At 49.6% G+C, this 13,454-nt stretch overlaps 1 protein-coding gene across 2 annotated transcripts; it reads left to right on the plus strand.

The window, feature by feature from the left end:
- Positions 1-230: 230 nt before the first annotated feature.
- On the plus strand, positions 231-13,068 carry Nrbf2 (nuclear receptor binding factor 2). 2 transcript variants are annotated; one of them, XM_045137819.1, is made up of 4 exons: positions 231-322; positions 3,991-4,075; positions 9,628-9,668; positions 11,633-13,068. In XM_045137819.1, exons 1-4 carry the CDS (start codon positions 293-295, stop codon positions 12,332-12,334), a joined length of 858 nt encoding a protein of 285 aa, XP_044993754.1. In that variant the 5' UTR covers positions 231-292; the 3' UTR covers positions 12,335-13,068. The 2 variants fall into 2 exon arrangements, with proteins under 2 accessions (XP_044993754.1, XP_044993755.1); XM_045137820.1 differs by lacking the exon at positions 231-322 and adding an exon at positions 762-817.
- The last annotated feature ends 386 nt before the right edge of the window (positions 13,069-13,454 follow it).

The following is a 13,454-nucleotide window of genomic DNA, read 5'->3' on the forward strand; positions in this document are numbered from 1 at the left end:
CCACGCCCCTCGCGTGACGTCGGGGAAGCCGGCTCCACCTCTCGCGAGAGGAAGGCGTGAGCGTGCCTTGGCCCGGGAGCCCCGCCCACTCCCCGCCCTGCCGCCGGCGCGTGACGTCAGGACGCCGTGCGTGGCGGCGTCGCGGCGTCGGAGGAAGGAAGCGCCGCCGCTGCCGCTCGCTGCGCGCCGGCCGTGGGGCTCGGGCTCACCGAGGGGAGCCGCGGGTCGTGGGCGCCGCCGTCCATGCGCGCGGGCGCCGCCGCTGCGCTTCCTCGGGCCCGCCGCGGCGTCTATGGAGGTGATGGAAGCGCCCCTCAACCTGGTGAGCGTCCCCGGGTCCCGTCGGCCCGGCCCGGCCCGGCCCGTGGGCTTCGTCACTGAGCGCTAAGGGTGTGCGCCTTGCCCAGGAGAAGAAAAAGCTAAGAAACCGAACGAAAGCCAACGAAGCCGCGCTGGCAGCTCGGGCCGGCGGGTGGTGGGGGAAGACGCGCGATGCCCGCGGTTCCCCGGGCCGGCTGCCGCCGCGCGGCTTCCCGGGCAGGGCCCGTGTCGGCCCGGAAGGCTGCGGGCGTCCCGGAGAGGCCCGGCGGGCGGCGAGCCGGGGCGCTGCGCCCGCACCGGTCCAGGCCGCGGTTCGGAAGTGGGGTGCGCTCGGGCTCGTCTTTCGTGGCCTGTGGCCGCGGGCGGGCCTCGCGTTTGTTGTGAGGCCGAGAGGAGCCGGGCCCGGGAAACGGTGCGGTGAATAATGCGAGAGGTCGCTGTCACACTGGGACCGTCGTGAGCCCCTGACTTTGGAATTTCACTTCCCAGACTAAAGGTTTGGACTTTCAAGAGAGACGTTGCTTTGGTTTGTTTATCTGGGAGGCAGGCACGGAGGGAGAAAGCGTGAGCGCTCCAGGGCCTCCAGCTGCTGCGAACGCCAGACGCAGGCGCCGTCTTGTTCCTTCGGCACCTGGGTCCTGGGGAATGGAACCCGAGTCCTTAGGCTTCACAGGCGAGCGCTTTAACACCTAGGCTCTCTCCAGCCCAAGATTTGGACTTTTGCCACCTCTGACTGTGGGTCCAGGTCACTGCAGCTAGGTACCTGGACTGAGAAGCCTTTTCCCGGTGTCCCTAAGTTGGCCCTCACTCCGTTTATGTGTTGTTTACAGTCGAGGGTGATGGGCCACATTCATGAGTGTTGGGAAGGCAGAGAATCTCCTGCGCTTAACCTGTTGTTGAAGGGGACACACAATTTGTATGTACCACGATGGCTCAGTACGGAAACATAACAGAATATTAAGAGGAAATGCCTTCTGCAGAGTGCTTCAAAGCTCAAGGATCCTTACAAAACGACCATTGGTTCAAATCCACTCGGCGTCTTGTTATTTGGCTGCAGGTTGTAGCATCAGCGCAGCCAGCTGCTCTGCCAGTGAGCTCAGGAGACAGGAGCTGGGTGATGGTGGGTGGGTTTAGGAAAACTTACGGCCAGCCTGAGCTGTAAAGCCTCCTGCTGTCAGTGCTGGGCTTGCAGGCTCGTACGCCCTGCACAAAACGCTGATGGGTTATTTATATATATATATGTATGTGTGTGTATATATATATATATATATATATATATGTATGTATATATATATATACATACATATATATACATACATACATACACACACACACACATACATACATACATAATTTGTTTTTTTATTTGAGAGCGACAGACACAGAGAGAAAGACAGATAGAGGGAGAGAGAGAGAATGGGCACGCCAGGGCTTCCAGCCTCTGCAAACGAACTCCAGACGCGTGCGCCCCCTTGTGTATCAGGCTAACGTGGGACCTGGGGAACTGAGCCTCGAACCGGGGTCCTTAGGCTTCACAGGCAAGCGCTAAGCCATCTCTCCAGCCCAGGATTTTTTTTTTAATTGGTAAATCTTGTTCCACAGTCTAGCACAGTTCCATAATCTAGCCTAAGTCTTTAAATTTTTTGCCATGCTGGGGATTGACCTCAAACCCTAGACCTTAGGCAAGCTAGGTAGTGCTCTCCCACTGAGCCACACCCTCTAGTCCTTGGCTGGTTTGTTATTTGGAGACAGGAGTCGCCCTCTATAGCCCAGGCTGGCCTTGAATCCTTACTTCCCCCTTCCTCACACACCCAGCGGTCCCTTGGTTTTTGAGGAAAGAGTCTTGTGTAGCCCAGCCTAGTCTTGTCATCCTTTTGCCCTGCTCCTCAAGTGCTGAGATTACGGGTGTCCCTTTTGGGGGGACCTCAATATCTATCGGTCTCTCTGACCTTGAACTCTAACTTGAGGATGGCTAGGATCCTATCCTCCAGCCTCCACCTCCTCTGATTCTTGGGAGAATTTCAAGTGCACGTAACACATGCGTCAGAAGGTCGCACAGTGCTTCCTCTGCCACCATTCCACTCAGGGACATTTGACACTTGAGCCATCGCTTTCAGAACTTGGAAATAGGCATTGGCTCTTGGTAAAGTGAACCTGGAAATGTCTGCACTGTTTATTTAACCATTGTTATCCTCACCCTCAGGTGTAAACTGCACATTTTTTGTTTGCTTGCTTGTTTTGAGGTAGGATCTTGTTCGTCCAGCCAGGCCTCACACTCACTGAAATCCCCCTCCTGCTGGGATTAAAGGCACATCCCACCATGCCTGCATACAGTGTATGTTTTTAAGTGTTTTTTTTTTTTAATAGTAAACTTATTGTTAAAGGGAAGAATGAATTGTTATAAGGAAAGTTTGAATTCTATTGTGTCAGATATGTGGTTTTCAGATTACAGGTTTCATACTGTACAGAGTAGAAATGTACAAAACAACTCTTGGAAAGGACCTTGTTAACTGTTACATATGTGGAATAAAAGTCTTTGTAACTCGTCACGACTCTCAACAGTGGGGAGTAGGGTCACTTAGGAGCTGAGTACCGAGGGTGAGTGGCAGGCTGTGGGAGAGGGAGGGGCCTGCTCTTTTCAGGTCACTGTCCTGCTCAGCTCTTCTCACATCACAGCTGCAGTCACAGATCAGTCCTAATTGCTTTTATGCTTGGTGCCATGATTTGGGTTTGTTGTTGGTTTGGTTTATGAGGTAGGGTCTCATCTCACTCTAGCTCAGGCTGACCTGGAATTCACTATGTAGTCGTCTCAGGCTGCCCTTGAACTCACGGTGATCCTCCTACCTCTGCCTCCTGAGTGCTGGGATTAAAGTTGTGCACTGGCTGCTGTTGCTTTTTTTTTTGGTTTTGGTTTTGCAAAGTAGGGTTTCACTCTAGCCCAGGCTGACCTGGAATTCACTATGTAGTCTTAGGCTGGCCTTGAACTCATGGTGATCCTCCTACCTTTGCCTCCCAAGTGCTGGGATTAAAGACGTGTGCCACCATGTCTGACCCTTTTTTTTTTTTTTTTTTTTTTTTTGGTTTTTCGAGGTGGGGTCTCACTCTGGCCCAGGCTGACCTGGAATTCACTATGGAGTCTCAGTGTGGCCTTGAACTCATGGCGATCCTCCTACCTCTGCCTCCCGAGTGCTGGGATTGCTGGGATTAAAGCATGCGCCACCACGCCCGGCTTTTTTTGGTTTTTTGAGGTAGGGTCTCACTCTAGCCTTGGCTGACCTGGAATTCACTATGGAGTCTCAGGGTGGCCTTGAACTCACAGTAATCCTCCTACCTCTGCCTCCCGAGTGGAGTGCTGGGATTAGTCATGTGCCACCAGGCCCAGCTTTTTTTTTTAACTTAAAAAAATTATCTGTGTGTGTTGAGGTGCACATGTGCCTGTCTCACCTTCTACCTTCTTTGAGGTTGGGTCTGTTGTTCACCACAGATTGTGCCACCGAAATCACAGGCAGGTGCTGCGACGTTTGGCTTTATGTGTGTTCTGGTGACTCAAGCTCAGGTCATCATATTTGTGTACCAAGCACTTTTACCCAGTGAACCATCGCCCCAGCCCCAAAGGTTGCCTTCTAAAAGTCTTATAATTAGGAGTAACCCAGCACTTTTGTCTTCTAGGCTCACCAGCAGAGCAGGCAAGCAGACCGGTTGTTAGCTGCAGGGAAGTACGAAGAGGCAATTTCTTGTCACCGAAAGGCTACGGGTGAGTAGTCTTTACGAAACGTTTTGTAGCGCTTGGGAGGCTGAAACAGAATGCTGGTTCTAGTTTAGCCTGGGCTACAGAAGAGAGAGCCCACCTCAAAAAGTCCAACAGCATTGGCAGCAGCGAGAATCTTTGAGTGTAGAACGGAGAGCAGGGGTCGCTCCTGTTCCATCCAAAGTCACTTATCTGAGAGCATATTGGCACTTCTTCCCTCTGATGAAAGCCACCTTTTCTTGCAAAGAACAGACACCATTTAGCTGCTGCTATCCAAACCCTGCACTGAATAAGTCCTCTGTAGTGGGCTTTGCCTGGAAGTCAGTAATTTTTTCAGAGAAAAAAGGTTTTTTTGAGATAGGGACTCTCAGTGTAGGCCATGCTGAGCTCAGACTGTGGCAGCCCGCCCGTGGCGGTCTGTCAAACGTGAAGACTACAGGCGTGCGCATCGTCACGCTCCCACTCTTCCCTTCGTCCATGGGTGACTCGTAATCCCTGTGCTTGGGAGGAGGGCAAGGCAGAAGGATGGAATGTTTGAGCCCAGCTGAAGAAGGGATTTTGCCACTGGAGCGTTAACTATCTGCTGGAGGTCGAAACACACAGCAAGTACCCCTTAAGTCTGAATGTTTTCAGGAAGCGTTTAGGGTATTTTGCCCATCATTAAATTAGTGCTTTTTAAATTCTTCCTAAACTGTGTTTCACTGTCACTTAGATTGTCATCTTTGTAGTTCCCACAAAGGTAACATGCCGTGTTTAATCATCTAAGAAAAGCACGTGGTGGGTGAGTCCCGCAGTTCTTCAACCCCAGTGGTCTCTTACCATGTGCTGCAGTCAGGTTCGCATTGCTGGTAGAAATCACCTGACCAAGAGCAGCTTGTGGGAAAAAGTTTATCTTAGCTTGCAGGCTCGAGGGGAAAGCTCCATTGATGGCAGGGAAGATGATAGCATGAGCAGAGGGTGGACATCACCCCCTGGCCAACATAAAGGTGGACCATAGCACTGTACAGTAGAGTGTGCCAAACACGGACAAGGGGACACTGGCTGTCACACCCATAAACCCACCCCCAACAGTACACTGCCTCCAGGAGGCATTAGTTCCCAAATCTCCATCATCTGGGAACCTGGCATTGAGAACACGTAAGTTTAAGGGGACACCTGAGTCCAGCCATCACACCATCCATGTATGCACAGGTTGAGTGGAGTGAATCAACATACTCTGTGTACTAAGAGCAGAGTATTCTGAATATATATAAGAGGGACGGATTAGGGATGTGGCTATATTGACAGAGTACTTTCCTAGTATGATCCCCAGCACCACGTAAACCACATGATGACACACCTGTCACCCAGCACTCCTGTTGGCAAGGGTTAAAGTTCAGGGTTATCACTGTGTAGTGAGTTTGAGGACCAGTCCACCTTTTCAAATGAAGAAAGGAAAATAAATGGAGAAATTCATTCCTAACCTGGTTTTTTGTCTTTGGAAACTGAAAACTGCTGTTGAGGGTTGGGGATATAGCTCACCAGGGGAGTGCTTTACATAGCATGCTTGAGGCCCTGGGTTTGGTCCATAGCACCAGCAACAAACCACAGTGCTTAAACTGGTGTTGGCTTCAGAAATTCCTTATCCCCAAACTACTTCTGAGACATCCCAGGATTGACCAGGCCAGGCCGCATCAGCTTTAGTCATAGCACTAGAACTTAGTGACCAGTGGGGCCCACTGAGTCAGCCTGCAGCCCAGAGCCACTTGGACCACTCTGTGTCAGCGTTAGTGTGAAGTGTTGGGGTGTACTCTCTCTGAACCGACTCTTGACTCTGGGCTGATAACAGTGTTCTAACAGGTATGGGTGGAGGTGTGCTCTGAAAGGAGTGGGGCCTGTCAGTTGAGAACCATCTTAGAATGTGATAGGGAAATGCCTCCACCCTAGAAAAATAAGGGGAAGGGCATCCTGAAACGAGAAGAATTAGGGCAAGCAAAGCCCTCTCTGCCTAGTAGTTAAAGATCAGAGGTGATTCTGAGATGAAAAACTCACCAAGGTCACATGGTTAAGAACACTGCCTCTACACTGTAGTGTTTGCTTTGTAAATATGTTGACATGAGCATGCTTGATTTCTTGTCTTTTTGGGAAAAGGTGGGCTCTCTGCTTGATGAAAACTGTGAAAATGATCATTCACCAGATAAGGTAGAAGAGCAAGTAGGGAGGACTCCTGTCCAATTTGAAGGGGTTGCGGGCCCAGTTTCCCATTTGGTAGAAAAGCAGGTCAGTTTGTAAGATCACAGGCTCTGAGAAGTCAGCATTATGAGCCACATCTGTTGTGGAACTTGATGAGCAGCTCACTAGCCGGATTCTCTGCAGATGACTGGATAGACAGCTAGGAGCTGGAGTGGATGTTACCAGCCATTAGCAGTGTGGAGAATTCAGTTTGAAATTCAGAAGGCAGGCAGACCTTAGCCTAGTGTTTAGGTGTATGAGAAGGAGTGCGAGCAGGAGAGTCCTTCCTGTGGCAAGCAGCACTCTGCTGTGCTTGCTGTGTTGGTCCCAGTTTAACAGACTCTTGGAAGCACAGGACTTGGTGTTGTTTTAAGAATTGTTAGTTTCTACGCAGGTCTGGTCGCACATACTCCTCAGCTTTTGAGAAGCTGAGGCAGAGGATGTCAAGTTTGAGGTCAGCCTGGGCTACAGGAGCAGATTCCAGGAATGCTAGCCTTGTTCAGTAGAGGAAGCCATTTAACCAAAGGTGTGGTGGGGGGGGGTGAGCTAGATGCTTCTGGCTTCATGGAGGGGACTTACCAGTGTGCAGACCGACAGATTGTTCTGTTTTGTTGTTTGTTTTTAATGTGAGCCACCTTGTGCATCTGCTTTTACTTGGGTCCTGGGGAATTGAACTCCAGTCCTTAGGCTCTGTAGTGAGTACCTGAACTGCTGAGTCTCCAGGCCCTGGGTTTTGTTGTTGTTTTGTTTTTTTGAGGTAGGTATCACTGTAGTCCAGGTTGTCATTGAACTGGTGATCTTCCTATCTTAGCCCCCTCCCCCATGTGCTGGGCTTAAAGGCCTGAGCCCCCAGGCTTGTGTTCAAGCAGCCATTCGTACACAAAACCCAGTTGTAAGACTTCATGGGATGAAGCGTCTCAAGTGGCAGTGTTAAACTTGCTAGAGTTTTCACACTGTGTGTCATCCCTGGTAGCCTGTCCTGTCACTCAGGTTCAGGGTCTGCAGAGGTAGGCATTACTAGTTGGCTGAAGCTTGTTGCTGTGAAATCTATTCTTATTTGTTATGAAGGGAATTCAGGGCTGGAGAGATTTAAGTTAAGCTTTAACTTAGCGGTTAAAGCACTTGCCTGCAAAGCCAAAGGACCCCAGTTTGACTTCCCAGGACCCACATAAGCCAGATGTACAAGGTGGTGCATGCATCTGGAGTTTGTTTTCTGGAAGCCCTGGAGTGCCCATTCTCTCTCACTGTGCCTTTTTCCCTTTCTCAAACAAATAAATAAAATACAGATAAAGAGGAAATTCAAAGCACACCATCGTTCAGATGGAGACATATGTGTGCAGACAAGGTGGGAGGGCTGTCGTGAGGAAACTCCTCCAAGGGACAGCACAGCAGGCGCACAGCAGAGAGATCGTGGCAGGTTAACCAACAGATGAACAGGAGGGGCAGAGAGAGGGCATCTTTACAGCTGCCCAGGAATAAAGGGTAAGAAGTATGTGAGTTTGCAAACGTGGCCTGAACAGAAGTCTGCTTTTCCTGGTCACGGAACTTCTAAATTGACTGAAGAAAGGTTGAGCCTAGCACACAGAAATTCTAAGTCATATCAGCAGAAAGCCACGGAAGTGTGTACATTAAGACCAGACAGGAGGCAGTGTGATACTTGCAGTTATGAAAGGGACTTCATGTAAGGACAAGTTCCAGGAAGTCGTAGTGTGCAGGAGGCACTAAAGATGAAATCTGCTGTTCCGTTGTCAGTCACTTGTGTCCTCCTTCAGTCCAGAAAGGCTGGGATGTTCTACAGAGGAATGTAAGAGCAGGTGAGGACGTCATAGAAAGCTGAGATAAGAAAGCTGTGCACATCGTTCACAAGGTAGACCTTAGCTCATAGGCAGGTTTTCGTTGTGATGGCAGAGTACTTGAAGTCGGCTTACAGGAAGCCTAATTTTGGTCTGTGTTTGCAGTCCATGGTCACTTGAACCCTTGGGGGTGTGGTGAGGGGAGTGTGTTCAGCTAATAGTGACTGGAAAGTGAAAGACATAGAATGGTGGGCACCTGGACCAGTAGCCTCAAAGGACATGCTCCCAATTACTTAGTTTTCTTTCTTTCCTTTTTTTTTCTTTCTTTGTTCTTGCTTTTACTTTTTTTTTTTTTTTTTTTTTTTCTTCTAGGTAGGGTCTCACTCTAGCCCAGGCTGACCTGGAATTCAGTATGTAGTCTCAGGCTGGCCTCAAACTCACGGTGATCCTCCTACCTCTGCCTCCTGAGTGCTGGGATTAATGGCGTGTGCCACCACACCTGGCAATTTTCTGGTTCTTTCTTTCTTTATTTTTAATATTTATTTATTTATTTATTTATTTATTTTATTTTTGGGTTTTCGAAGTAGGGTTTCACTCTAGTCCAGGCTGACCTGGAACTCACTCTAGTCTCAGAGTGGCCTCGAACTCATGGTGATTCTCCTACTTCTGCCTCCCAAGTGCTGAGATTAAAGGCGTGCACCACTACGCCCGGCTTAGGTATTTATCTAGCCACTGCAAACAAATTCGAGATGCATGTACCACCATGTGCATCTGGCTTACATGGGACCTGGAAAATCCAACCATGGGTCCTTAGGCTTCACAGGCATGCATCTCTCCAGCCCTAACGTTTGCTTTTTATTTATTTGAGGGAGAAAGGCAGATAGAGAAAACAGAATGGGCATGCCAAGGCCTCCAGACATGTATGCCACATTATGCATCTGGCTTATGTGGGTCCTGTGGAATTGAACCTGGATCCTTTGGCTTTGCAGCAAGTGCCTTGACCACTAAGCCATTCCTCCAGCCCTTAATTTTCTAACATTTGTCTTACCTGCTACCTCCTTCTAGCAGTCTTTCTCAGTACTGAAGCTTTGGGGGCTGGTCAGTAGCTAACCTGTAACAGTCAACCCATGGGTGCTTGCTTAGGCATGTGCTCAGCCATGGCTCCATCCCCAACTGCCCTACAGTAGTTTGTTTGAGGTAGAGTTTCATTTGAATTTAAGCTGGCCTAGAACTTATTTGGTAGCCTAGGATGGCCTCAGGCTCAAACAGCCATCCTCCTACCTCAACCTCCCATGTGCTGGGATTAAGCCACCACTGGATCTTTGGTTTTAAAGCATAGAACCTTCAAGATAGGCTAGGGAGTATGTGTTTGCCACTGATACTGTATTGGAAGGAGTAAAAAATGCCATCTACTTTTACAATAAGGAGTATACAGAACAGTTTTGCAGACTGGTTGGTTATCTCTGACCTGAGAAGTGTCGAAGTCCTTCTGTTAGCCTATTGGTAGAGGGACGGTGCTTGGGCAGTAATGTGCTTTTCTTGTTTTCTGTGCAGCGTATCTCTCAGAAGCCATGAAGCTGACCCAGTCTGAGCAGGTGAGACATGCTCCTAGCATGTGCAGCCAGGGTCCCAAAGACCTTCTGGGGACTTGAATCATGTACCGAGTAAAGCTTTATACCTCTCAAAGCACTATGAAAACTATTTAAAATGGACAAGAGTACCTGAGAAAGGAAATGGAAGCTGGGGTTGGCTGCTGGTGTTCAGGCAGGCCGGCAGAAACTGCTTTTGTATTTCTGGTTGTTACTCAAAGGTGTCTCCCTTAGAGACCCCTTTTAGGCCTTTCCTGGTGATCAGCTCCTGTGTGACTAGAGGAAGCTCACGGTAAACTGGTCTAGCCCAGGAGAACCAGCTGGACCGCATTTAGCTTGTTAACAGGCTATTGGAACCTGAAGAATCCTATTTGTCTCTCCTTGAGTTCCAGGTACTCCTTGTACTTTGAAATACTTCACCAGTGACTTCAAATTTCCTGTGTGCTTGGGGAATCCTGCTTAGCTCTTTAAAATACCTTGACAGCCTCTGTGCAGCACTGGGTCAAATCCCCATGCCAGCAGACGCTCTACTGCTGCATTCTACATCAGCCGTTCTCTCCATGAGACAGTGGCAGATACTGTGGTTGTCTATCTGAACTAAGGAGATAATTGCTGAAAGGGAACAGGAGTGGGGAAAAGCCACTTCCCTTAAACTGAGCCAAGGGAACTTTAGCCCCTAGCCTTTGGTGTTACAAAATTTGCTTATGATAGCTGTGCCCCACTGGCATGCACTGAGTCTACTCTTTCTTTTTCGTTTTAATTTTTTTTTTAATTTGAGAGTTATGAGCATGCCAGCTACACTTGCTACTGTGAGCAAACTCTAGACACGTGCTGCTTTGTTCATTTGGGCTTTACTCAAGTACAGGGACCAGGCTTTGCAAGCAAGTGTCTCTAAGTGCTGAGCCATCTCCTCAGCCCCAGGGAGACTTTCTTTCTGGCCTGTTATAGTTGCTTTTAGAGAGAGATTTCTGTGTTGGTAATGTAGCTCAGTGTTAACATACTTGCCTAGCATGTCCAAGGCCCTGGCTTTGATCCTCAGCCCCACAAAAATGAATCAAAGCAACAAAAGGAGGAGCTTTCTCATTTCAAGGTGAGGATAAGTAGAATTGCAGAAGGGATAGGCACATCCACTAATTCGTTGTACTGGTTGGGAATAGACCTGCCTTTCTGCATATCTAGAAAGTTATCTGGTCTTTATCAGATGGATCTTGAAGGGCCTGGTTATTTGGAAGTGTTTTTTTAATAAGAGAAAGAATTGGTGCACCAGGGCCTCCAGCCACTGCAGTCGAACTCGAGATGGCGCCCCATCCTGTGTGCATGTGTGACCTGCGCATCTGGCATAAGTGGGATCTAGAGAGTTGAACCTGTCCTTAGGCTTCACAGGCAAGCGCCTTAACTGCTAAGCCATCTCTGCAGCCCTGGAGATTATTTTTCTTCAGCTTTCGAGCCTGAGGCAGCAAGAGAACAGGTTCAAGACCTGCCTTGGCAGGCTACTGAGGACTTTCTCTCAAAGTGAAGACGTGAGACGAGGTCTGAGGGTGTATTAGTCACTTTCCTCATGACAAAATGAAATACCTGACAGAAGCAAATGCAGGTTGGCTTGAGCTCAGACTAAGGGTTGCAGCCCATTATAGTGGGAAAGCCATCGCCCGCGGGGCTCAGCCCCTGCTGGGGGCTTCTGGTACAGTTGCTCACGACTGTGGGGAACAGGAAGCAGAGCGCCAGCTGGAAGGGGCTGCACTAACCCCAAGACCTGAGCCCGGCCACCCTCCCAGCTAGCGCTGCTCCTCAAGGTTCCACAGCCTCTAGAGCAGCGCCACCACTGGCCAAGGGTTCAGACACTGAGCCTGGGGTTGGGGGACACTTTACATTCACACCTAACACTGGGTTCACCAGACAAGGAGGCGCCTGGAATAGTGTAGACTCATGATGTAGAGTTCTGCTTACTCTCTTTTCCCTCTGTGCTCCAGGCTCACTTGTCACTGGAACTGCAAAGGGACAGCCACATGAAACAGCTGCTCCTTATCCAGGAGAGGTGGAAGCGGGCGCAGCGTGAGGAGCGGCTGAAGGCGCAGCAGAGCGCAGACAGAGACGGGGGGCCGCTGCTGCCGGCGTGTCCCAGGCCCTCTGCGGAGGCGGCGGAGGGCCAGGGCCTCCATCTGCCTCAGAAGCACAGCCCTTCCACAGAGAAACACCTCCCTGAAGTCCAGGGGGTCTTCGACAGGGATCCAGACACACTGCTATTTTTACTTCAGCAAAAGAGTGAGCCAACAGAGCTGTGTATTGGCAGCAAAGCCCCCAAGGATGAGAAAACCATCATAGAGGAGCAGGCCACCAAGATTGCAGACTTGACGCGGCACGTGGAGCTCCTGGTGGCGGAGAATGAAAGGCTAAGGAGGGAGAACAAGCAGCTCAAGGCCAGACTTGTGAGAGGCTCTGTGGAGAAGGAGCTGGATGTGGACGCCGACTTGGTAGAGAAGTCGGAGCTGTGGAGCCTGCCCCCCCACTCAGAGCCATCCGCAGCCTCCTCCACGTGGCAGAAGTTCGCCACAAACACCGGGAAAGCCAAGGACATTCCAATCCCCAATCTTCCCCCACTGGACTTCCCATCTCCAGAACTGCCACTCATGGAGCTCTCGGAGGATATGCTGAAAGGATTCATAATCAATTAAAATGGGAGGCCGTTGTAGAGAGAGTAACAGTTAATCCAGGGAAGAGGAGGGGAAAGCCAGAGGGTCATCCCGGCGTGCTCTGGAGAGGAGGCTGCCAGGACCTGGGAAAGTCACTGTGAAATGCGACGCCACTGAGGCGCGACTCAAGCTAATGACTCCAACCTGGCAGATGCTAAACTCTGGGAGGTTTGATTTCTCCTGATGCAAACCAAATGGCTACCTGGAATAATTTTTTCAAACTTATTTTTCTTCAGGGTTAAAAATATATAAAAGTATGTCATATGTAATTAATCGATAATGCCATGAATGATAATGCAGAAGCCCACTGCAGTGGCCGGCAAGGCTGCCTGGGACTCGAACATGCTTTCTATCATGCATTGACTGTGCTGTGCACATTTTGTTTGTTGAAACAAAGGTGTGTCGGAGACCTTTCTAGAAACTACATGTGCCACACTTTGCACTACTCTTAACATAATGATAACCTCAAGACTATCAGGAGAAATATTTAAATTTCCATTTTATGAAGAAAGGAACCAAATTATTAGTTATGCATTTTTTAAAATATTACCAGTTTACATAATTAATCAGGGTGCGTATTAGTTCTAACTCTGTGTGTTATGTGACGCATCATTTGAAACTACAGAAGTGTCCTGTGTTTTAAATGATGTGTGAGTGAGAGTAACGCTAGCTAGCAACCTTTGATTGTAAGAGATCAATAAAGTCGTTGTGTTTCATACCTTTGTTGAATGCTAGTTACAAAACAGGGCACTTAATTCTCCCTGTGCTGTAAACGTTTTTTATTTTTTGAGACAGCCTAGCTACAAACTGCAGGCTGCCCAGGAGCTCCGTGCGTAGCCCAGGCTGGCCTTCCCCTCGCTGCGCGCTGGGCTTGTAGGCCTGCGCCGCCACACAGGCCCTGAGGTGTCAGCTTTGGGAATTTGAACAGCTGCCATCAAGTGGTAACTGGTGTGTGCATCCTTCTGTGTGTCACCGAACTCCCCTGCTGGGAGGTCGGAAGGACACAGAAGTTCCCAGGGCTTCCCCGGAGCTCCTGTGGGCAAAGTCCACAGCCTTTCTTTTGACCTCATGCGAGAAGAGCTCAGGGCTGCTCGCAGCTCCG

This window comes from Jaculus jaculus, chromosome 18, assembly GCF_020740685.1.
Source record: "Jaculus jaculus isolate mJacJac1 chromosome 18, mJacJac1.mat.Y.cur, whole genome shotgun sequence".
In the NCBI taxonomy this organism is placed as follows: Eukaryota; Metazoa; Chordata; class Mammalia; order Rodentia; family Dipodidae; genus Jaculus; species Jaculus jaculus.

Bases quoted from the DNA above. Each gene is read 5' to 3' on its own strand.
- Nrbf2 (XM_045137819.1), top strand. From the start codon at position 293: ATGGAGGTGATGGAAGCGCCCCTCAACCTG. The intron at 4,076-9,627 runs GTGAGTAGTCTT...TTTTCTGTGCAG, and splicing joins TTGTCACCGAAAGGCTACGG to CGTATCTCTCAGAAGCCATG. The intron at 9,669-11,632 runs GTGAGACATGCT...TCTGTGCTCCAG, and splicing joins AGCTGACCCAGTCTGAGCAG to GCTCACTTGTCACTGGAACT.